This window comes from Diadema antillarum, unplaced genomic scaffold, assembly GCF_040938485.1.
Source record: "Diadema antillarum isolate AM-2024a unplaced genomic scaffold, OU_Dant_1.0 seq00000322_RagTag, whole genome shotgun sequence".
Lineage (NCBI taxonomy): Eukaryota > Metazoa > Echinodermata > Echinoidea > Diadematoida > Diadematidae > Diadema > Diadema antillarum.
In genome coordinates, this window is record NW_027271341.1 from 93,803 (window position 1) to 120,279 (window position 26,477).

At 37.6% G+C, this 26,477-nt stretch overlaps 1 protein-coding gene across 1 annotated transcript; it reads right to left on the reverse strand.

Moving 5' to 3' along the window:
• Positions 1-7,078: 7,078 nt before the first annotated feature.
• LOC139730607 (eukaryotic translation initiation factor 4E type 3-like) lies at positions 7,079-24,694 on the reverse strand. Its single transcript, XM_071641462.1, has 7 exons — positions 24,546-24,694; positions 19,419-19,491; positions 16,601-16,695; positions 16,077-16,137; positions 13,378-13,444; positions 12,587-12,742; positions 7,079-10,245 (listed from the first exon to the last, which is right to left on the reverse strand). The coding sequence occupies exons 1-7, from the start codon at positions 24,692-24,694 to the stop codon at positions 10,205-10,207; spliced, it is 642 nt and encodes a 213-aa protein (XP_071497563.1). The 3' UTR covers positions 7,079-10,204.
• Positions 24,695-26,477: the final 1,783 nt, after the last annotated feature.

Consider the following 26,477-nt stretch of genomic DNA (forward strand, 5'->3'; position numbering starts at 1 on the left):
GTTGTCTCTTTGACCCAGACTGCTACTCATTCTCCCATGTCTGACTTGTGTAGTCTGTCGAGAAGATTCACCGGTCTTTTGTTTGAGACTGCCTGCGCTCTTCCACTTTGGTGATGAGCCTTGACATGAGTAAGGTTTCTGCTTCAAGGCGTAAATAGATCGGCAATTTCTCCTTCGCCTCTCCATCCTTCGATGTTATGGGTGCGATGAGTTAGCTCACAAACCTGTGATAGTTTTAGTCATGTAGATACGACATAGGTATCTTTGTACATCAAGAATGCTATTGGTATGATATACGACATAATGATCATCATAAAATATATATATAAATATATATATATTTTAAATCAGAAGGTATAATATAATATGGATATATGATACTAAGTATAGAACATAAGAACACAAATTGTATGAATACCATGCAACAACAACAACAAACAGGTAGCAAGGCTACAGCCAGAGTTCAATATCTATTATCAGTAGCACGAAGAAAACTATCCACAAATATATTAAGAAATTCACAATTCAGCAGATTTAAGCCTAGGGTACAATGCGTCAATGGTTTACATCTAACCCTAGGGCGCTCCTACACACAGTAATATCGGCTCGAACGCTTCGCATTCGGGCTGGTCGCAGTTAGGTTAGGGTATGGGTACACCATACCATACCATTCATTGTCCTGAGAAATGTACAGAGCGGCAAATGTGATTACAGCCTTGGCATGCTGAGAAATGGTCTTCTATACATCCACTCTCAACAGTTTTGGAAGAATGAACCTATCCAGTTTTTGATTGATGCTATTTCACCTGGCCATTGATAACGACCAAGCCAACTTACCATTGCTGGTAGTTGAAGCATCGATTAAATCTGGATCTGTAGTAGTACAGAGGCTTAAAGACGTGCATTCAGAATCATTTATAGGTACCCATATAGACCCAGACAAGAAGAGACTTACTTCTCTTACCACATGATTACATCACAGATATTCTACTCTACAATTTACAAATACACTAGACCATTGTTGATGACTGATCGACTTATCAGTATGCCACATCTCCCTTGGTCTAGTCACCAAATTGCAGCTGTATACTAAAGCAAGGGTCATAATGATCTCCTTGGGTTAAAGAGCAGATGGCCACGTTTGTAACTAATTGTAAGAAAAGTGTGAATTCATAACACGGTGAACACAGCAGCTGCGCAGCGCACCGCTGCGCTGCACTGCAGCCCTTGCTTGGCCGGGCAGGGCCAGTAGCAAGCAGTATACCTTGCCTTGCCTGCTCGTTTGGATGCTGACATGAAATCGATACTAGTTAACCGGCTGGGTATCATTGGGCTCTTCCAACTCCAAGGACAAGGTTATCGAGCTCCCAGCGAATAGATACATGTCTAGTCTACAGTATACACATTCTTAAACACAACATTTTCTCTTACCTAAACAAGGAAACATCGGCAACTGGCAACCACCAAGATCTTCTCAGAGCAGATCATGTATATACAGGCCATTGAGAGCAGCGGACATTCCATGATCTTGACTTGCCATGCCGGCCAGTTATGAGAGCTTTGACTGTTGTCACCCAGATACTTGGTGTACAAAGGTACTTGGTGCGTATCGTTGATATACCGATGACAGAATGAAGCGGTTATGATAGAGTTCCTCAACCCTCTTTTTTGCTTTTGGAGCTCGCGCTCAATCGATTTTGTGTATTCATGCTGCTAGCATTTGTTTCACACGGTGTATACTGTACACGACGGAGTGTGTAAATACAGAAGTTGCTTTGAGCTAGCTAGATGCGGTCGGGTGGGGGTAAAGAGATACATGTATTTTTCTCACCAATCATTACAGGCTCTTTTGGTGGGGCTGTTAAGGTGCATGCGTCTTGCTACAAAAGTTTACACTTTTTTTTCCCCAAAAATATCTATTCTCTTCCAATCAAATAATACAAAAAACATCAAATCAATTTGGTATTACTGTACAAAAAACATAACGGAATAATTCCTTTAGAAAGAGATAACTGTATCAATTATACATTTTCATGTTTCAATGTAACATATAAAATGGCAATAGTATATTTATGGTAATTACCACAGAAAAGAAGAAGAAGTATATCATATCTAAAATAAAACTCATCCCCAAAAACAATTATCCGTAACCTATCTATCCTTCCCCACCTTATATATACAATGTACTACTTTAATATAAACTACACACGCACACCTCGAGAGTTACTGGGGTTTTTTTTTTTCTTCTATCTCATCCTCCGTCATTCCAATGATATTCTATAAATTTCCACAGCATAATTATTCTGGATGCACATGTCCTCAGGAGAAGGGGAAAGAGATGTGCTCTGTATGTCCAATAAAAAAAAAAGATAACATGATATGTGAAAAATGATGGTCTGAATATGAGAATGAACTATTATACTGAGTACAATTTATTCTCATGAGTAATACACGTTTTTGCAGAACATATAACCTGTATATATCTCCACTTATCTGTTTTTATACTCCCCCCCCCCATAGCTTCCTCTCCTCCTCCTCCTTCTATAGTCCCCCTTTCTATTAATTACTCTTAATTCCTCTCTTTACCCTTTTTAAGTGATGGTGCAGTGTATAAAGGGTTCATTTCATATACCACGGTAGTTTGTAATGGGATGACAAAGTGATTTGTCCCCTGGGATATATCATATCTTGTATTATGTTCATTTCCATCTCATGTGAGCAAAAGGTGTGGACAAAATCTGGAAAAGTCTAGAAGCCTACTGATGATAATCATATAATGGTGATAATGATAATGATAATAGTAGTGATAACAGTAATGATGATTAATATATAAAAAAATGTAACAATTACTCTAATAAAGGAAAAACTCAAGAAGCATGCTATCAAGATGAAATGAGTTGAGAGTATTGACCTGCAGAATATATACGTGTATATATTTACATATCTATCCAGTACTAATCTGATTGCACTAAAATGTTCCCCGAGGGTTCTTCCTCAACTGGTCTTGCAGCATTACACGTTTCATTGCCGCTGAATTCATCCAAGCCCATGCATGTATTAAAAGCCACGTAATATTGATATATTTATCACATGCATTTGTTATCCACTTTCGTCCTGCTCTCAATATTGTAGAACAATTGACATGACTTGAACATGCATTTGCGACTAGCCTCATTGCAGCCATGTCTTGTATAATCATAATTCATGTCACCTATGTTTCATGCAAGAATGTGTGTGTGTGTAGGCCTATATATGTGTGTGTGTGTGTGTGTGTGTGTAATGAAGATGCCATAATGGAACCATCATTCCTAGAAAGGGAGATCATCAAAGATAGAAAGCTGAGAGACATTCCTTTTTTTGTTTATTTACTTCTTTACTCATTCTTTCTTTTTCCATCTGATTCCAAAGAATGACATTATCACTGTTGTAAAACAGATCCATAGTTCTGTAAGCATTTTATTTACACATATAAAATAAATCTCCTTTATACAATCATCAATACAGGCAAACATCATGCAAAATATAAATAGATATCACTTCTACATATTTTTTTTTGTCAGAGAATGATAACATGGGATATGTTTTGATTATAGGATTTGCTTATCAGACATACTTTTAACTCCAATAGGATCAGAAACATACAATATGATTCCAACTACTACACCCACTTTGAGTGTGTTGCTCATCATATGCTGTGCATTCCATTGATACATTCATGTACAGGTATGCAGTAGATGGAACCATCAACTTGTGAATTTTAATCATTACATTATGACAAATTTCTAATGGTAAACGAGATGCAGTAAGTGTGGAGTTTCTAAAATAGCTTAATCTGTGACTGCCAGGTATTTTCTATTTATCTAATTGAATGCTAGAATCATATATTTCAAGAGGTACACATACATCTGAGTTAAATAATTTCACAAACCTCTCTTCACGTATTTCTTTTTTTTTTCAGTTGTAAAGATGGACTGAAACATAATATGATTAAATTGCAAAGTGTATTGCTTTAATTTTAATCAGCCATTAGGACACATAACTACAAGTAGTTTAGAAGAGAACAAAGTAGGGGAACATAGTGTTTTCACACAACACTGCAGTCTTTGGACTACAGGGATATGCTTCTTATCTGACAAGGCAAGACCCTCTTACTTCATTCTACCTACTTGATTTGTGAGTCAACTTTTTAAAGCCACTTCATGACACATTATGGATTGAGAATACGGCTTTACACAAATCTAATTATATTTTGTATACTTCATGTCAACAGTGTACTCAATGCATTGCTTGGATTACACAGTCAATACAGAAAGGATATCTCCTGCATAACAGATGAGTGTACAGGAAGTATCTTGAAAAAAAAAAAATGTGTCTTTACTGGTTTTCATCATCTGAACGAGTTAAAAAAAAATCAGCAAGACAAGCAGCAGAAGAAAAAAAGCAAATCTTTTTGCTATCATATAGGCCTACCATGAACATAAGATGCCACAATAAGGTGTTTATCAATACATCTGGTACATTACATTTCATCTTCCCCACTTGATTTTGAAATACATGTATGTAGATGAGAATGGATCCCCTACTTTTGCTTTACTGATAAATGAAGATATCCCCCTGATCAAATTCCTATGATTGAATTTCAATATTATGGCAACCCTGCACAAGTAAGGCATAGCAATTATTATATTTTGGATCAAAAATAGAATTTATCCTCTAGTAATAGGTTGAAAGAGCTTCATGTGATTATAGATACAATGTATTTTTAGCTAAGTCCAAATGTTGGCATGCTTGATACTCCATGATGTACCATTTGCAAAATGATGTCACTTTTTATGACTGCATTTCCCAAATAGTATACTGTAAATTTGACATTTTCATGGCGTGGAAATTTTCATGAATTTCCCACAACTAGATGCTAGCATGAAAATAAAAGCATGTGAATATTTTTGCATGCCATATGTTCCAATAATTAATTTCCTGATTCTTCAAAATAAACACACAGAAGTCATCTTACCTGTCCGAGCAAAATAGATTAATCATGTGAAAATATATCCACTTTTACAGCATACTAGTACTATTTGTGAAATGATGTCACAAGGCAATCATGACATCACAAAGCAATTCTGACATCGTACACTGCTTTGAGTTCATACGATCAGTGAAGGATCCCTCCACAACATCACATCCACCACACAAGTTCTCGCCTCACATTTTCCCCATCTTTTGCTTAATTTTTTAAAAACCCAAAATATAAAACAAACAAGTGCTGTCATTACTGCATTTGCAATATCTTCCAACAGAATTTGACAGAGAAATAAGAATTTGAGAAGCCCTGAAATGAATGTGTTTCTTCCAATGCTTTACAGATGTGTGCATACAATGTGATCATTTCTTAATGCATTGTAGTTTTGTAAGTATTTGTAATTATTCTGAGTGATGCGATACACAATACTGTTCTGGCATACACAGACATTATATCCCAGCCATATCAACTGACGATAAAATTCACCATGGTATTCATCCATGACACACTTTCTTGTGCTGGATATCCCCAAACATGTGACTGAAAATTTTAAAAAGAAAATAATAATAATAATCTACTGTTATATACAACAAAATACAGTGAACTTGTAAAATTCTGTGCAAAATGTAACAGTTTCAGTAAGAGTGGTAGTATTTCATTGAATGAGAATGATACCAGAATGAGTAATTATTAGGTTCACTAGAGTCCTAATAAATAATTGGGTGCCATAACTTTGCTGCTAACTTTACTTTTCCATGGGTATTGGAAACTCAAAAACTGAAGACAACATGATGTAAGAACAGGGCAACCTAATCATGACACAAAATGTCAAGACACAACATTCTACTTTCTTCTTCCTTTTTTTCCTCAAATCTGTTTATTTCTTTGCACATAATGTCCCTTGAAATGTGCCTAGTCAGATCTATTTGCATGAAACTTTGAAACTATGCAAAGAGATTTTGTAGATACATGTAACAATGTAAAATGAGTGTTGCAGTCTCTTTCTGTGTATTAAACATACAAAATCCTTCAAATGCTTATCATTGAAGCCAAGAATTCATTTACATTTTTTAACTTCTCAGGAATATCAACATTACATCTACAATGGTCCGATGTATCACAACTTTTTTTCCTCAAATCTGTTCATTTCTTTGCACATAATGTCCCTAGAAATGTGCCTAGTCAGATCTATTTGCATGAAACTTTGAAACTATGCAAAGAGATTTTGTAGATACATGTAACAATGTAAAATGAGTGTTGCAGTCTCTTTCTGTGTATTAAACATACAAAATCCTTCAAATGCTTATCATTGAAGCCAAGAATTCATTTACATTTTTTAACTTCTCAGGAATATCAACATTACATCTACAATGGTCCGATGTATCACAACTTGCAAACACTTTCTACTAAAACGTATCCATACACTCATCATTAGTGTATGCTGAAAGTTTGTATTCATTGGCATCATAACTATTTCAATAAGAGTGAGGTGTCACAGTTTTTCATTCAGAGCTCATTTATGACACACACATTTAGTTTTATATAGTGGTTGACCCTTTTCCATCTACTATGGATGACAGCTGAGCACTGTTTGAACTACTGAAGAAAAATATATGTGCTTCATTACATAAAAGCATGATAACTAGAAATATTTGAGAATAGCATATGGAAACATACTAACAGGTGCTTTCTTTGGTTGCAATCATATCTCATAAAAATATATAATGATTTCTAATTTGCTATGTCACATAAAGAATGAGGTCAAGCTTTCTACATGAAACGATAGAATTGTTCGTTCATGAAGGGCTCTAAATATCAAACCATGTAGGCATCTACTCATACCTCTATTCACTATTTTTAATTGACAACCAAATAATATTAACTCTACTTTTCTAGGTGTCTAATCTTGATTCTACATTCCCAGTCTTCAGTTTCCTGCAACATACTGTATATGGATACTGAATTTAAATTTTCATTAAATTAGATATAATTTAATTGATTTCAAAGACAGCACAGCACATGCAGTTGAAATTCAGATTAAGCTACACTCTAAATAGTTTAATACGCATGCAGTCAGTCCTCTCTGGTTCCAAACTGACAAGACACACACTGTGGCAGTATGAGACTGCATATAATGGTATGTTTTGGTTCACACACTTGGGGCTACAACCTATGCTCGGACGGACTGCGGTATTCATGCATGCTACAAAACAAAGGTCAAACAAAAACTTGGCCATGTGCTACCATGCAGAAGCCTGTTAAGTGATACTTACAGCCATTTGTTTGTAGCCTTAACCCATTGAGGATGGGCTGATTTTGCTATAACACACATTTCCCATAGACACATGCCCGAGTATACTCAGGACTCGTCCTCAACGGGCTAACAATACTTTGTAATTGAAGAGAATACATAACTTAATGCCCATTATCATTGGACAAGACTTGGGGCCCCTCACAGTAAAGAGATTCTTTTAGTAGTAACATAGCAGATGCTTTGCTAGTTGCAGATTATTGCGAGTCATTATCAGGATGAATCTTTTATGTGACAGGGTTTATGACTCAGAGAAGAGGATGACCACAATTAAAGCCAGGTTTGAGTAAGCCTTGGGCAACGAAGGAACATTCAAAATGGAGTGGCAGTTGAAAGTTTGCTCTTCACTGGTATGGGTTTTTTGATAATGATAGTGAATGAAATTAACAGATTCTGCTCAAAATGATAGCTAGGCTAGCTATACAAAGTAAAAGCAGATAAGCAAACCAACTTGAAAGTTTACATGTGTGTTACACTTTTTTTTTAAGTTGTGAAGATATTTGTTAATTCATTTTTTGCACAGGTAATCAATGTGGATATACAAGCTTTGATACTCAGCTTCCTACTATTGTCTTCTAATTATACCATGTGCAGGATGAAATACAGTAGTTCTAAAACATGTGGTATACTGACAGCTACATTAAATCCAATTGGTCACTTTTTTTTTTGTGACAGTGGGAGCAGTTTCCTTGTGAGATACCCATCCTAGCCAAGTCAAAGAAAAAAACAAAAATCAAAAACAAAACAGGTGTTGCACCAGCAATAACCATCAATTTTCCTTCCTTTCTGGCTAAGAGGTAGGTCCCCTTATTGTATGCAGAAGTAAACACATACTTGGGTCACAAAACATGTTTCTACGTGGCACTTCTGCATCAATTCAAGAATGGCATTACAAACATTGGAAGGGATGCACTCATACAAACATTAGCTAGCATCTGGGCCATTCACTTGAGAATACAAGAGAGATGAAATACAGATTGAAGTAAAGAAAAAATAAAAAATCATATATTACAAGGACACTGGAAGTAACATTGTTCATTTACCATTGGTATATCACTACCAAGTCTTCTGCATTTCTTGCTCCATGACTGCTTGCCTATACAGTCTCATACTGTATGAGCAGTTATTTTCTGGAGGGTTTTGTTTTCATGAATTCAGCAAGTTGCTACTGGTTCACCAACAGTGCTGAAAAAAAAACCCCAAACTTTTACTTATATCCTGTGTGGCATGAATGTATCTCACTGCACAGCAATGCAGTTCAGTAATCTTGCACTTTAGTAATCTTGCACTGTGCCACTGTGCTTGGACCAGATTCATTCTACTGCGCATTTACAGCATTAATACAAAAGTATCAAGCTTTGAAAATCTGTGATTGATAGATACAAAACATGCTGTGTTTACTACATAATCTTAACACTTGCTGCCACATGTTCATGGCTCTTTGAGATTTACAGCACAGAACAAGGCCACATTGACATACATGACATTAATGGTTATTTTAACCAACTTTTAAAAAGAAGAAGAACTGAAGTAATCCAGCACTTTGTTGTTGGTTTTTTTTGTTTTTTGTTTTGTTGTTGGATTAAACAAACAAACTGAGAATGGAATTCAACTGATAGAAAGGTAACCACGACAGTTGGGAGGTGTGCCCCATGCCAACAGGAACATTGACAATTTGGGAATACGTCGTCAAATTTCCCACTCCTGAAAATAACTGAACGCAATAAGTGACTTATACAGATGTGCCATCCTAAAGCTTATGCTTGCATTTAAATTATTCAGGCTATATCTTTAACTCCACCTTCCAAATTAATTTCCATTTGTACAGCTACAGAATGTATATAATATAAGCCAAGAAGGGGGGGGGGGGGGAGGGGCAATTGTTCTTTAGAATTAACGCACATTTCATATGTGTAAAAACAGACTGATTTAGAGGAGCCTGTCTTTCATCTTTCCTACACACATACATGTATTTATTAGTTGAGAATCAATAACCTATTGTTTTTCATACATGTATGATGCAAAGTGAACAACCCTTCATAATCTTTGTTATTATAAATATTCACAATAAAATGAATCCAACACTGTTGTGATTTCACACACACCATTCTTCCCTTTCACATGTAGAACAAAAAACACACTGTCAAAGTTGCTTTTTCTCACTTGCAACAGCATCAATTAATCTTGAGCAGCAAGATAAAATGACAGACATTTCTATTGCATGTTTAAGCATGTTATCAAGATGAAGAACTGTGCCTTTACATAAAATTGTAAATCAAGCAGTGTTTAGATCATGTGCTATTTTGTCTTTAAGATATTGAAGAGTAAAATACACCACACTGGCAGAAATTTTGTGAGACTGATGACCTGCCCTTGCATGTTATCTGTATATCCTACAATTGAGCAAGTCTACTGATTGGAAAGCCTATCAAATAAATTCATCAGAATTCAGTCTACAAAATAGTCTGGAATTTGTGCTGATGAAGCATGTTGAAATGTTTTCAAATAAAAGGACAGTTTGCAGTGGAATTCATGAATAGTTGCCTTGAAAGTAATCACTGTTAAAAAGTCCAACAGGTTTTGAAGGATCTCTCTTCATTACTACATAAACCTTTAAAACCATAGCTAGGACAACATATTGTTTTAATGTTTGTGAATGGACATGCTCCACTCCAGTTGGCTACTCCAAACACAGCAATGTAGACATTGCCACTGAGTACTTGATGACCAGCACCTGTCATTCATTGCACAAACTCTGGGACTCCTCGAAGCTGCTTGACTGAGGCATGCAGCAGGTGTTCTACAAAGCTGGCTCTTTAGCCTGGCTGTGTGAGAGGGACAGAGTGTGTTACCTCTCCCATCACCGTTGGCTATGGGCGGGACTTCTCAAAGGCTTCATGTTGCTGATGAGCTGCAGGAAGAGCAAAGGAAAAATGGAGACACAGACTTTGGGCAAAGAGCAACTATGTGTACATCTTCACATGGGAGAAATGCATGATTCAAACTCATCAGTAATGTGGATGTCCTGCAAGGAGCCTAAATTTACTTCTGTTTGATAACATTAGCCCCCCTTCAACATTCCACACGATGTATCGCCATCGCAAAAAGCTATCACGATGATGTTTCACGACTTTTTTATTTTGAGTCTCCCGCATCTTTTGACACCAAATTTGCAACACCCGGGTATGCAGATCCGAAGTTACACATAAATATGTACATACATGTCAGACCAAAATTGCTCAAAAATGCAAATTCTTGTACATTTTCATTGAAAACTGTGATTACAGCCAAATTTCATAAAATCATGATCATTTTGAGGTTTTATTGATTGAAATCAATTAACAGCATATTTTAATGTTTGGAACAATGTCACGGAGAAATTTCATCCAAAAAAAAAAACAATTAAATACACAAGGCAATCGCCAAATTGTGTCTCGCCCATTCGCGTACGAGGAATTTATATTTTTTATAACTCCTAGAAGTTAATTGACCTGCTTATGACTTTTGACCTTGTGGTGACCTTCAACACCCTAAGGGACATTTACCATCCAAGTTTGGTCACAAACACACAAAGGGGTCAAAAGTAATGAGCCATAATCGAAACGCGCCATAAAAACTTAACATTGGGCCCTAAAAATTTGTTGACCCCTTTCTGTGACCTTTGACCTTGTGATGACCTTTAACTCCCCAAGGGACATCTACCGTCCCAGTTTGGTCACAAACGGACATAGGGATCAAAAGTTATGAGCCACAATCAAAACGCGCCCTAAAAACATAACATTGGGCCCTAAAAGTTTGTTGACCTCTGTCTGTGACCTTTGACCTTGTGACGACCTTCACCTCCCCAAGGGACATCTTCCATCCAAGTTTGGTCACAAACGGACATAGGGATCAAAAGTTATGAGCCATAAACGAAATGCGCCCTAAAAACTTAACATTGGGCCCTAAAAGTTCGTTGAACCCTGTCTGTAACCTTTGACCTTGTGGTTACCTTCAACTTCCCAAGAGACATCTACCATCACCCAAGTTTGATTGCCATTTTAGCAACATGTGCTGAGCTACGTGTGATAAGAGAGTCTTGCAAGCAAACTTTAACGTATGACCTCAAATGACCTTTGACCTTATCATGTGACCTCTTACGGCACCATAACATGAAGGTACCCCCAGTGCATCCATCACCCAAGTTTGATTGCCATTGTAGCAACATGTGTCGAGTTACATGTGATAAGAGAGTCTTGCAAGTAAACTTTAATGTATGACCTCAAATGACCTTTGACCTTATCCTGTGACCTCCAACGGCACCATAACATGAAGGTACCCCCAGTGCATCTATGACCCAAGTTAGGTTGTAATCCAAGCAACTTATGTGAAGTTATTTGTCAAAAGAGAGTCTTGCAGTTAAACTTTAACATAGAAAAGAGAGTCTTGCACATACTCTTTAATGTATGACCTCAAATGACCTTTGACATCATCATATGACCTCTGACAACACCATAACATGAAGATACCCCTAGTGCTTCTATCACCCAAGTGTGGCTGCCATTGCTGTAACAGTTGCCAAGTTATGCATCATAAGAGAGTCTTGCAGGTAAACTTTAACATTTGTGACGGACGACGGACGACGGACGGACGACGGACGGACGCCATTTGGATCCCTTAGTTTCGCCTTCACCTCCGGTGGGCGAGACAAAAAGTCGAAAAACAAGGAAATCGAAAAACAAGGAAATACATAAGAAATTTAAAAAATGAAATACTTAGGAATTTTTTCTGATGGCACAATATTTTTCATCTACATTTGCTAAGGACACAAGAAAGAATATTGACACTTAAAATGTGCCTGTTTTGAGCTTTATTTAGTGATCTATAGCAAATCATCTGAATTTATGAATCATTATGCATGAATTAGCATAATATAGCACAAATGATAATTTGCTGAAAAATCAACTTTACAGTTATTTAGATTACGATACAGGCAATGTGTGTGCTGATTTTCGACGTGATCACACTATCGACGGCCGAGATCTATCATCTACCTATCATCTACCATCATCTACCTATCATCTACTATCGTCTACCTATCATCTACCTAAATAGCCTGGCCTAGTTAATGTCAAGAAAGGGAAGAAGAAAAATATTTGGAAGCTAATTGAGCACACCCTTGTATCCACACCGTCGTGTTCACACAATAACTGGAGTACCTATTTACATGATGAAAACAAAGAAAGAGTAATGAGCTTTCCACATGTGCTCACATTTGTAGAACGTTGCCCTGAAGTCGATGTCTGGTGTCAAATCTTTGACCTTTTCCACAATAGAAGCTTGGTCAGATAGCCTTGAAAACCGATTCCAGACCTGAATTACATCATTGTTATTTCTTACGCTGACACTGACGCCAATTATTTCATCATCTGTGCCAAGAAGAGAAGAAAGAGTAATACATATGAGACTGTAAATGAAAGAAGACATTCATGTCAGACCTGCTACATCTAACTACTGGGTACACTGAATTAATCACCTTGCTTGCTAAACTACATCTACTATACAAGTTACATATTTGGACAAGGCAATTTCCACTTTGATCTGTGACTAAACACGCGTATATTCACTATTATCATTTCTGAGGAACATTGACAGATCTTGAAGGTTTTAGTCCAGACTAAAATATAATGATGCTCAAAATAATCTCTCTGCAAATGGGATATGGTTCTAGTCCTCTCGTCACATTGATGTTAAAATGTTAACCTGTTGAGGACGAGTCCTGAGTATATTCAGGCAGGTGTCTATAGGAAATATGTGTTGTAACAAAATCAAACCGTCCTCAACGGGTTAAAGGTAAGCACCACTGTCACTGATGTAAAGTAAAATGGTTTACTTGCCATACAGAGATGATCCATAATGATCATGAAATCAATCTCCCTACATAAATCATTAGATTTATACAAGTATGATGTATTTTATAAGAATATCTATACAATGAGCCCTGTTCTGTTGACGGCCCTTTCCTTCCTTGTGTCGTACAGCCATAAACATGAACTATCCACACCTGGTGCAACACTCTTTGAAAACTGCTCTCCTATTGCTGCGAGTAGAACCTCCTTCCAAACTTTGGTCTGTCAAATGAAGCATGAAATAAAAATGACTTATCTCAGACAAACTACAGCAGAGACTGAGAAGATAAGATAGGTGTATCATCAAATTCTGAGAAATTTGAGTAGATATGAAGGTGACAGAAACAAATGTAGAAACCAATATGTACAGTGCACTCCCGTTACAACGAACACGGTTATAACGAAATTTCGTTATAACGAAGTAAATCTTCTGGTCCCAAAATTATCACCATTAAAGTCTATGGTTCAAAATTCGCTTATAACGAACACGGTTATAGCGAAATTTCCGCTATAACGAAGTCTTTTCCGAGCGCCACAGTCAAAGAAAAACAAAAGAAATGTGCTCCGTTATAACGAAATGCGAATTGCTTTCGAAAATACGTAGCGGAACAGGCATTTATAGCGTCTCTGCATGGGTGAACGCTTCACACCACTGTGTGTTCGCTCCATGTGTCACGCACAGTTTCTGAGGGGAACTTGCGTTTATTGATAATACGCTGTTATCCCATCACATTCCACATAGCTTTCCAGTGTATGATGAGTATTCTGCAAACAATATGATATATGTACGTGGTTTCCTTGTTTTCGTTATATATTGTATTGGTTCGGTTATAACGAAATTTCGTTATAACGAAAGAAAACTGCCGGTCCCGAGCATTTCGTTATAACGGGAGTGCACTGTAATATGAAAATGGAATGTTAAATGATACTGAAGAGAAGAAATTGTCCTACAAATATATGACTGCCTCTACAAAAGACTGCAAGTTATTATAAAAGGAAATTCCATCCTAATATCATCTAGCTTTATATAAAAATAGATAAATCAGAGAATATGCTTGATCATTAATGCCTCAAGAAGAATGAATCATTTTTAGGAGCTTCTGCAGGTATCGAATCATTTTTTCACACATATGTGCCAGACCAATGAAGAAGTACCTTTTCCACAAGGCTGCATAGGCATATTGGCACGGGCCCCAAACTTTAAAGCTAAAACATAGTACTCATAGGGACTCAAAATTCATCTTTTACCAGTTAGAATTTGTTTGCAATATATTGGAAAGCTTTACCAAGAAACTTGTTTGGATGATGGGATTTGCTGGGATAATGACTTAATTTCTGTAGTATTTTGAGTTCAAAAGTATAAAATGATAAAAGTCGGTATACCGACTTGAAATCGTCCTTCCCATTCAGCATTGTGGGGAGGTAGAATGCTACGTGATGATTCAACATGCAATTGTAATTGTAATCTGTACAGTGCACTCCCGTTTTAACGAAATGCTCGGGACCGGCAGTTTTCTTTCGTTATAACCGAACAAATACAATATATATCGAAAACAAGGAAACCACATATATATATCATATTCTGTTTGCTGAATACTCATCATACACTGAAAAGCTATGTGAAATGTGATGGGATAACTGTATCACAATAATAAACGCAAGTTCCCCTCAGAAACTGTGCGTGACACAAGGAGTGAACACACAGTGGTGTGAAGCGTTCACCCATGCTATAAATGCTTGTTCCGCTACGTATTTTCGAAAGCAATTCACATTTCGTTATAACGGAGCATATTTCTTTTGTTTTTCTTTGTCTGTGGCGCTCGGAAAAGACTTCGTTTTCTCGGAAATTTCGCTATAACCGTGTTCGTTATAAGCGATTTTTTTACCATAGACTTTAATGGTGATAATTTTGGGACCAGAAGATTTACTTCGTTATAACGAAATTTCGTTATAACCGTGTTCGCTGTAACGGGAGTGCACTGTATGTGATTCACTTCAGCATGAAAGATTGCTCATATGGATATTACCATGGCCCGATTTGTCAATAATTTATAATCTATTATGAAAAATTACAAACAACCACAATTGGGTAAGCTCCAAGATTGTGGACTTCCAGCGAACATTTTGGGCTAATACTTCATATTTCTGATGTTACAGAACTGAAATCTTGATATCACAGCATTATTTAGTTATTTCTTATGCATATGTGTACATTTTGGAGCAATAGTTGACAGTTCTGCAGGTATATGAGAGCAATGTTTTGGCTTTAAAGCTAGGCAAGTGCTCAATCACATCAACTGCCCAGCAGCGGGTTTAAAGACCAGGTAGTGTGGAGACAAAAGGGTGCCCGACTAGATCAAGCCTAATTCGCTGCCCACTGAGGGACATTCAAAAACCACGAATAGCGCAGGTTTGCTGGTGTAGAGTTGGCTCAACTCCAGTCAAGATTCTTCAGCTGTTTTTACTTACAAAGACATCAGTGATAAACCTGTACACATTTCGTTACCAGAATTCTAGAATATATTCGAGTTAGGCCAGCCTTCCCATTGCATGGTATCCACACACTGCCAGGTCTTTACATTGACTTTTTAAAGGCAAGTGGGTAAGTGGACTTACTGCATCCTATGTGCACTCATACATACAGAGTTACTATAAAGCCTTTTGGATGAATGCCAAGCAAAGCACACCAAATATATGTATATTAGAACAGTGTGCACATGTCGAAAAAACTTGCATATAATGCAGTGCGTGGTTATGAATGTCAAACTGTAAATCACTAAAATAACCACAATGACAGTGGAAAAGTAAAATAAGGTGCACATTTGCAAAAGGTCACAGTAGCAAAGGATCTCACCGTGAAGTGCTTTGGAACTTTGAATTTCCAATCTCCTCCTTGTGAGTTATTTGGGTCCTCCCTGCAAGAAATGAAAATAAGTGTCAAATCTATTTTCTCAGGCAATAGACTGATATGTTATAAAAGCTTTTCATATGTAAACACTTTGTTTTAAATATGTAGTTTCACGGGTGTCTTGCATTACAAGCAAAGAGCCACATGTGTACAAGAGTTTGCTGCATCAATACATGATGTGACAACACAGGGAGACATTATCTTTATAAAGATAAGGATCTAATCTTGTTCTATTATTGCTGAAGCATTTAAGACACTAATATTGCACAGCTCATGTTCAATCGCCATACAAGTACTTGTTTGTGTTGTGTGGGTTGTTTTATTTTGTTTTATCTTTCTTTTTCTTTTCTTTTCTTTTCTTTTCTTTTCTTTTCTTTTTTTTGCTCAGTTTTCCCCCAAACCTGAATCTATGAAAGGTCAAAACGAAGAATGGGAAACTCTGACACAACTGAATTTGAGAAATGACTCACCATAGAGGTTTGATTTTTCCTCTCATGAGATGATAGCTGTACCTTAGCGATAGCTTGCTGGCATCAGGAATGTTGTTGTACACACCCCAGAAATTCTGCCATGAAAAGCACAACATAATGTACATCATGTACACTTCACACTACTTATAACCAGGTTACACTATAACCTATATCATTACCGGTACCTTTTCTGTACGAGAAAAGCCTGAAACATGAAGAACATGGCATAGATAAACCCAGGCCACTGCTACTGTTGAGCCCTGTACATACACATACACACACACACACACACACACACACACACACACACACACACACACACACACACACACACACACACACACACACACACACAATTGTATATATACAATTATGCACATATATATCAATCAAAAACATACTAACAAATATGAAAATAGTTTTCTGCATTAACTTCAACACATCTACAGCTCTATCAAGTCCCTGTAAAATACAGAGCCACCAGACAAGTACAGACATGAAATGCACACATCTATATCAATGGACACACTGGGATGGGTAAAGTCCAACTATGATTCACTTTCTCATACAAGGTGTAAAAGGTATTTTTGTATGCCTCTGCAACAAAGTGTTGCCAGAGGCATTATGTTTCTGGGTTGTCCATCCGTCTATTCGTCCATCCGTTTTTCCATCCGTAATCAATTTTGTGGACAGCGTAACAAAAAAACGTTTGAGATATCCCAACGGAACTTGGCATGTATATGTATGAGTGGGCGAAGTTGTGCCTATCAACTTTTGGGTGCACATGCTCAAGGTCTAAGGTCAAAAGGTCAAGGTCAAACGCTCAAAATTTCACTATATATATACACTCTCAACCAAAAAAGTAAGTTCCCCCTAGCATTTTTGGATATTTCTCAAAAAGTATTTTACCGATTTTCATAATTCAAACAGGAATGAACAGGGAATTTTATTACTCATAACATGAATGGCATATCATTGCCACCAGATATCATTATTGGTGTGAAAAAATGCATTTTATGTCAAAATGTATAGGGAAAAAAGTTGCACTTCAGGTAATATGAAGCATATTGTGTACATTTCCTATGCAAGTTAGCAAATGACCTTTTTAACTTGTTATGTAATTCTCAGGAATTTCTTCAGGTACAATGTGCTTCCCTATTAAACAGATGTTATGCATACTTTTCAAACAATAGGCCTTTTCAATATCAAAATGTTGGTCGAAGCCATGTGCTTTTTAATTCCAGTTTGGGTTAATCACATTAATGTGCTTATGGCCATTTTGCATCATGCCGCGTCCGCAAATTTTTGAAAGAGGGAGAGCTACAGCTTTCCTTGAAGCTGGGGTTCCAGTTAAGGAGGTGGCCAGGAGACTTGGGGTTTCGCCCAATGCCATAAGGAAATTTAAGCGGAAAGAGAGCAAGAAGATGAAGGATAACACTTCACTGCAAGAATTTCAGCGCATCTTGCAGAGAGCATGGGCCAACATTGAGCAGCGCCAAGTACAAACTTTAATTAACAGTATGAGGAAGAGATGTCAGCTGGTCATTGAAGCGGATGGTGGACATATCAATTATTAAATACTTCACTGGATGCTCATGAAAAGAAAGAGATAGAGAAATATGCAATAAACCATGCTTAAAAGTTCAGAATCATGAGTAATTGTTTGACTATTTGTGTAAAGTCAATGCAAATCTCTATTTAAAGTGCAATTTTTTCCATGCATTTTGACATAAAATGCATTTTTTCACACCAATAATGATATCTAGTGGCAATGATAATGCCATTCATGTTATGAGTAATAAAATTCCCTATCCATTCCCGTTTGAATTATGAAAATCGGTAAAATCCTTTTTTGATATATATCCAAAAATGCTAGGGGGAAACTTACTTTTTTTGTTGAGTGATGTGTATATATGCAATGCCTGAAGGCATTTTCTTTAAACTTAGTGCATACCTGTACTACTAAATATTCTCCGGAGAGAGTTTTGGGTCATGAGGTCAGAGATTAAAGGTCAAAGGTCAAGTGAAAACTTTAAAATTCCACTTTTTTCCTCCATATCTCGCAAATGGTTCAAGGTATCTGTATGGAACTTGGTATGAGTACTGACTGGGAGTGATTATGTTGGGAATTTGGGATCATGGGTCAAAGGTTAGGGTCAAAGTTCAAGGTCAACTCCTCAAAATTTCACTATTTCCCTCATATTTATGCAATGCCTGCAGGATTTTTATTGAAACTGGATATATACATGGATTACCCAATATAGACTCTCTTGGAAGTTTCTTGCCAAAAGGTCAAAAGGTCAAAGGTCAGGTGAAAGTGCTAAATTTCACTTATTCCTCCATATCTCAAAAGTGACTCAAGGTATCATCATGAAATTTAGTATGTATCTATGCATGTTCTGCCTAAAGTGATTCTCTGGGGAATTTTAGAGTCATAGGGTCAAAGGTTAAGGGTCAGAGGCCAAGGTAAAATGCTAAAATTTTACAATACTGAAATTACACTTTTTCTCCATACCTTGAAAATTACCCAATGCATAAACTTATTAAAGGGTCAAAAGTCACGTAATAATCCTCAAATCCCCAAATACCTGCACTCTTTACAATATAGCCATTCATCCAATTAAACTTAGTTCAAGGAAAGTGAACTGTATTCAACACATTTGTGACAAACCTGTCATTTTAATATTTTACCAATTATGTGAAACTGTCATCACACATTGCCAAGACATTGGATTATAGTCCTATTAGGAGAACCATGCATCATGGCGGAGGCATACCAGTCGCCATAGCGACATTTCTGGTTAATGATTATATTTACCTCCACTGTCTTTACAGTATAGATTTCTTCCAAATTAGCCTCAACTTCTGCTGCAGTAGCATTTGGCTTTGACCTGGCAAAGAAAAAGCAATGAGGACAATGTTAACCTCTCAGATAAATACAAAAGATGACAATAAGTACAGAACCCACTGCCTGATTAGGAATAGGATGTGTACTGTATGTATAGGAGCATAACCCTGATGGCACAATATCACAGCAACATTTCCAATGCACATTAATTTGATTGTGTACACATGATGCACACAATTGATTTGTTAAATGAGATCATTTTTAGCACATACTCTTACAAAATAGAAACTTTGCTCAGAATTTATCTTAGTGAGGGACAAAAATGCAAATGTACAACACAAGTTCAGCAATGACAAGGTGAGGCTTGCTGGGAGTGACACTTCTGATTTCCCAACATGAGCACACAGATTGTGAGGGAGTGTGTGCACACAAGCAGAGCTGCAGTGTGGATAATAGCAAAGCCACATGGCAAAGTTGCCCTGGTGAGCTACAGCTGTAGCTACCTAGGCAAGGCTGGAGGCACCAATAGCTGGTCAAGTGCATAGCCAGTCTAATCATACATGGAGTAGTGAGCTAACATAGAACTGGTATGTCATTATTTTTAGAATGCACTCTGCAAACATTTATTGCAATAATTTCATCACTTTAGATATGATCAAAGTTGGGTTGTAATGACATTGTAGAGAAGCTGAAACACATGAGAATACAATTTGGGGATCTTTAGAATAAATTTTGAAGTCAAAAACTGTGCATGGCCCCTACACCCCTGGATTACCTTTTACAATTGCCTTTTCAGAAACATAAACTATAATTATACCAATATCATTGTGATCATTATACAATTATCATCATCTTTTTTGTAATCACCATATCTATGTTATTAGCACTGATCATAATTCCATTTTCATTTTTATCAATATAAATATCAAGATATCAATGATTGCCTTCATTCCTCTCAAAAAGATGTTTGGAGAGTGTTGTGCATGATCTCTGCTTTAAAAAGACATGCATTCTGTTAACATTGTAATTAAAACATTTTTTTTTGCCTTTTCCATTTACTTCTGAAGTTGTAAGCATCATAAGTACTTGGGTCGCTAAAATCTAGGCTACAGCTTGGTAATCTTCTGTACCTGTATCTGTGTGATTTATAGTCAGCAAAATGTCCAAAAAGACACATCCACGATTACTTGTCTTGAAGCACTACGTGCGGGCTGAGTGCGACTAGAAAATACTACTACTGTAACATCAATTTTTTCGCATCATTAATTTTTTGCACTGAGCGACTTAAAAACATATTATTCGGAAGTTTTTGAATTCATGCTGCACAACTGGAAACCCATTCAAAACATTCAGAGAAAATTGTGAAGATATTTTCATGGGTTATAGAATTGGCGCAAGCCAGAAGTAGCATGAAATACGTGAAAATTAATGTACCGCAAAAATGTCTGTGTTTACAGTATGGCAAATTGCTTCAAATTTTGTTTTACCAAACATGACGGACACTGGACTACTGCACTAGGGAGTTGGTTCAAGTCTTTAACATTTGTTATGAAGAAAGAATCCCGGAAACTCTGGCTGTATGCCATCGCTGGATTAATTTCTGGTTATTTCTTCTGGTGTTGCATGAATTGAGCATAGTCATGCAGAGGGACACTGACCAGTCCGTTTTTCAATTTATACAGCATGCAGAGCCTCGGATGTTTTCTCTTTGTATGAAGGGATTCCCAACCCAGCTTGGATAATGCCCTCATGACAGAACCCTTTTCCCTAGTGTAGGTATTTGCACAGAATCTGGGAGCTTGCCGTTGAATTCTCTTGAGGGATTCTCTTGAGGGATCGTGTATGTGTGAAAGTAAGTACCAGGGTACTTGCACATTACAAAAGCAGAAAACACTTTGCAAGCATTGCACTTGTGCCCTTTCTTGCTGTAATGACTGAACAAACATCTGTACTACACTCAGTACACAACAGAATTATACACTGCATTGACAAGGCAGCTACAAATTTCTTTACAATTTACATAGTATTTTACAGCCATAACAATAGAATAATTCCGCTTGTGAAGTGAAGTGAAACACTGCTGCAAGAACATGTTGCTGTTAAATGGTTATTCCATCCTGAAATCATGTTGCTTTGTAAGAAAACAAAACAGTTAGAGAAGAAAACATTGAAAATTTGTGAATGGTAAAAGTTTAGAGAGTAAGACAAAGAGGCAACTCTGTGTGATCAAGATGTTGAGCAGCTCTCCACTGTATTGTGTACACAGAATTTCAATAATTTCATTTTTCTCAAAATAAAATATATGGGCACAGACAGAACTTAACTGCTAAGGGGACACACAAAAAACATGTTATCTTTACTATACATACAACAAGAACAGGTCTAAAGACATTTTTCTCGACAGCAAGATGACATTTTGTGATTTTCTTTTTTGGATAACACAAACAGAAAGGAGAGCTGATAACAGCTGGATCACACAGAGTAGTAAATTTGTCTCTTTCTCTAAACTTTATATCTTATTAGAGTTCATAGACATTTAGAATGTCTGAGTTTTTTTCACCATTGTCACTGACGACCTACTTTTCTGGTTTTTCCGTTTCCATGCAAAGTAATAATATGAGGATGAAATTTCACTTTGAAAGTAAAGAATAGTTTTCAGAAGTGCTGAATATTTATCTACCGCCATTTGGAATTTGATTTACATATCAAAAAGGTCTGAAAAAAAATTGTCATATCTTCACATAGTTAAAGCATAAGCTGTAAAGAGCTTCAAGGGGGCACTCTCAGCACGAGTACTGTTAACTGCGACAGCCGCCACACCTGCGTGTGGCGGCTGCGCCGTGCTCCCATAAAAGATCTTCATGTTGAACAAACGGGTGCCTTTGCGGCGCTATATTTTCTTAATTTTTCAACAGAAACTACTAGGAATACTTACATGGGTCGATGAAACCTAAATGACTATCATCGGCGACTGTTTGATGCATTTCATTGCTTGTGATGCACAAAATGATGTCTTATAAGCAGCTCACCGATGTTCACAGAATTCACAATCACTTGCACAAGCGCACAGAATACATGTGTACTTATCGAACTAACATTTATCAAGCGAAACTGCGGGGAAGCCGCCAGGACCGCGCCTGGCGGCGCGGTCTCCGGGGCTAGAGTACTGTATGCACACAGACTGTCAAAGTCAGCGCTATACACTGCCAGGGTTGCAGACTGTAACTTTCAGAAGGTTCACCACAACTTTACGAGGTATCTGGCTGATGCGATATGTCAGGATTTTGAGTCGTTCGCACTTTTTGGCAACCAAAAGTGCAAAAAAATTTAGATTGGTTTACCCGACTTTTATTCCTGAAGCATTCCCATCAGTACAGTTGTGGGCAGGTAGAGTATTATATGAATTGTATCCTAGCACTAGTTATAGTTCCAGGAGCAGTAGTATTTCCCAACAAGCTGCATGTGATTCACTCTCGGAGTTGCATGGAAAGTTAGGTGACGGATCCTACTTTACTACTTTGGTCCGTTTTGTCAATTATTGATAATCCATTATGAAACATTACATAGCAAACATGAATAGACATGTTCTGAGAGTGCAATGCTGTCAGCATACCTTTTCGGCTAATCATATTTAAATATTTTGTATTTTCGTCATAATCCAAGTGACATTGTGTTATCATATTATTTCACACATTTCTTATGCAAATGATATGTGCTCGTTTTAACGTTAGAGCAAAAAAAACAAGAGACCCGCGGGTCTAGCGCTCACCTGAGTATCGCAAGTTCACCTTTCACGCAGTCACTAATCTAAATTATTCACAGCTCTACCAAAATTTGACGAGGCATTCTCAAGTGGCATTTTGACGAGGCATTCTCAGATGAAAATGTACAATAAGGGCCCAATTTTTTCAAGATTCCTTAATTTGGGGGAATTGGGGCCCCCTGGGGCCCTCTGGGTGGGGCATGGTGCCCAGTTTGATAAATTGAGATCCTGACCACCTAGGGATGCTACCTGCCAAGTTTGACAAAAATCCATCATGAGGTTTTCAGGAAGAAGATGAAAATGTACAATTCAGGCCCCCATTTGGACCCTTCCAACCACCCCCCCCTACCCCCAAGAGGGGCACCCCTGGATCTCCTATGAACAAACTTGAAACTACAGTCATTAATGCACTCACTCATAGTATTATCTCAGCTCTATAACTTCTGATTCTTTTTAAAGATTCCTTCATTTGGGGGGTTTGGGCCCCCTGGGGGCCCCCTGGGCGGGGCATGGTGCCCATTTTAACAAATTGAGATCCTAACCCCCTAGGGATGCTACCTGCCAAGTTTGGTGAAAATGGGTCATGGGGTTCTCAAGAAGAAGATAAAAATGTACAATTTAGGCCCCATTAGGACCCCTCCTCACCCCCCCCCCCCCCCCCCCCCCCCGGTCCCAAGGGGGGCACCCCTGATTCTGCCATGAACAAACTTGAAACTACAGTTATCAATGTGCTAACTCATAGTATAAACCTAGCTCTATCACTTCTGGTTCTAGAGAAGAAGATTTTTGCGGATTCCTTAATTTTGGGGGGTTTGGGCCCCCTGGGGGCCCCCTGGGGGCCCCCTGGGGGCCCCCTGGGTGGGTCATGGTGCCCATTATAACAAATGGAGTTCCTAACCCCCTAGGGATGCTACCTGCCAAGTTTGGTGAAAATGGGTCATGGGGTTCTCAAGAAGAAGATGAAAATGTACAATTTAGGCCCCATTAGAACCCTTCCCCACCCCCCTCCCCTGGGTCCCAAGGGGGGCACCCCTGATTCTGCCATGAACAAACTTGAAACTACAGTCATCAATGTACTAACTCATAGTATTAACTTAGCTCTATCACTTCTGGTTCTAGGGAATCCGATCCGTAGGGATTCTTGTTAGATGATCCGAGTTATGCGAGTATTAAATTATCGGTCAAACTATCATCTACTTGACTTGACTTGTGTGTGTTTGCATGTTTGCACAGCCCAGCCAGTCATAGACACACGAAAAACAACATGCGGGACTGAGGTAATTACTCTTCGTGGATTGGAGTTCACCGTGAGACATGCAAAGGTAAAAACAGACCTTTCCAGCCAAAATGTCCATGGCGTATTTAGAGGCACACCAGCTGTGGTTGTTTCCGACTTTATACAATCAGCTAGACCATCGAAAGAGACACTCGACTGCAGTTCTTGATGTGATGTCGCAGAAGTGGCGCACTCCGACGTTGCCATTTTCGTCGACAACAAGAAGAAATCACGATTGTACACGGGCGCGCTTGCGGTGCTGAAGCGCACACAGTATTCTAGTATACGCGAATACTGTAAAAGTGGTTTCTTTCGCGTACAGATACTTTCGCGGTTTCCATCGGTGCCGACTTTTTCGCGTGTGTTTAAATTCGCGGTCGGCAAAATCTGTGAATTCTCAGTCGGCAAAAACTGTTTTATTTTGCACATGGAAACCCAAACTATAATCCAATTATTCTTTTATTTATTAGATAGTAATCAAAATTAAATGCAGGCTTACCTGAAATAAAATGCACACTGCTGTACATGAATGAATTCTTCTGTTTTAAAGCACTGATCACAGCGGCTAGTTATTTTCTTCAAATTCGTTATGATGCTTGTAAATATCTGTAAATAAAGTGTATCATAATGTAAATAGCACAGTCTGCAAGAATTTTCAGCCTATTGAAGGAGGCAGACTTAATCAGAAGATCGAAAAAGAAGAAGAAGAAGAAGAAGAAGAAGAAGAAGAAGAAATCAAAGATGATTCGAAGATAGCCCACAAACCGTGACCATTGAAATGAACTTCAGATGCAAAACCTCCTTGAATCCCATATGCTACAGGGAATGGTATATTCATTCACTAGTTATATATTTCACAAAGATATATTTTATCTTTACGACTCATACTGGTGATTGTGGGGTGTGTGTGTGTGTGTGTGTGTGTGTGTGTGCATGCATTTCTGTGTTCTTGCCTAAACTAATGTTTGTTGTTGTTGTTACGGTTTAATCAATACTCGGGGGCATTATAGCAGAGAATAAACTAAACAAAACTGACAATAGAGTTGTTTCATATACATCCTTCAAATAATGTAATAATTCACATATCAAATATTGTGATCTAAAATTGTATGCATGATTTCATTGATCATATTACTACTATAGTAGTATTTTATTTGCTTTGGTTTTTTTATAAGCTCATCCAATAGCAATAGCCATCAGTGGCAGGCATTCGGGGCAGAATAATGATATTATTGGAGGCTTGCATGAAAACACAGGTCTAATAGGCGTCCACTAAAGTAGGTCCTATAGCCCATATCAGAGGGATAGTGAAACTTATAGAGAGGCAAATAAGCAACGCTTTATACTTCTACATCAAATTGATCCAAGTAGGTAAGTAATTTCTAACCATAGGCCTATATTCTAAGGACTGTTTGATATCAATCCATTTAATATTGATATTCTGATGTCACATACTCTCATAGCCCACCCGTTCATGCATTGAGCTGCACTTTTTTTTTCTTCGGAGGAGGGGGTTGTAATAAAGTCAAGATATTATAAATCTAATACATAGATCACCAGGATTGGATCAAAGTAGGCCTACATGACATTACTCTCTTAAAAAAATCGAGTGAAAATATTCAGTCTTAAAGGAGTGAATACAAAAAAGAGTGAAATTAGAGTGAAATTGGAGTGAATTTTGAGTGAAAATGTTCATTTTCACTCGTTTTAGAGTGACGTCAGGGATCACTCCAAAATCTTCGAGTGATCCCTGAGGTCACTCCAAAATGAGTGAAAATGAACATTTTCACTCAAAATTCACTCCAATTTCACTCTAATTTCACTCTTTTTTGTATTCACTCCTTTAAGAGTGAATATTTTCACTCGATTTTTTTTAGAGATTACATTGGTCTAATGCATCAATGTGCAATGGCATGCTTGGATATAACATGGAGCTATATCTCCATGTGAATATGGAGGGTATTTTGATGCTTGGTCTGTATCCATGCCG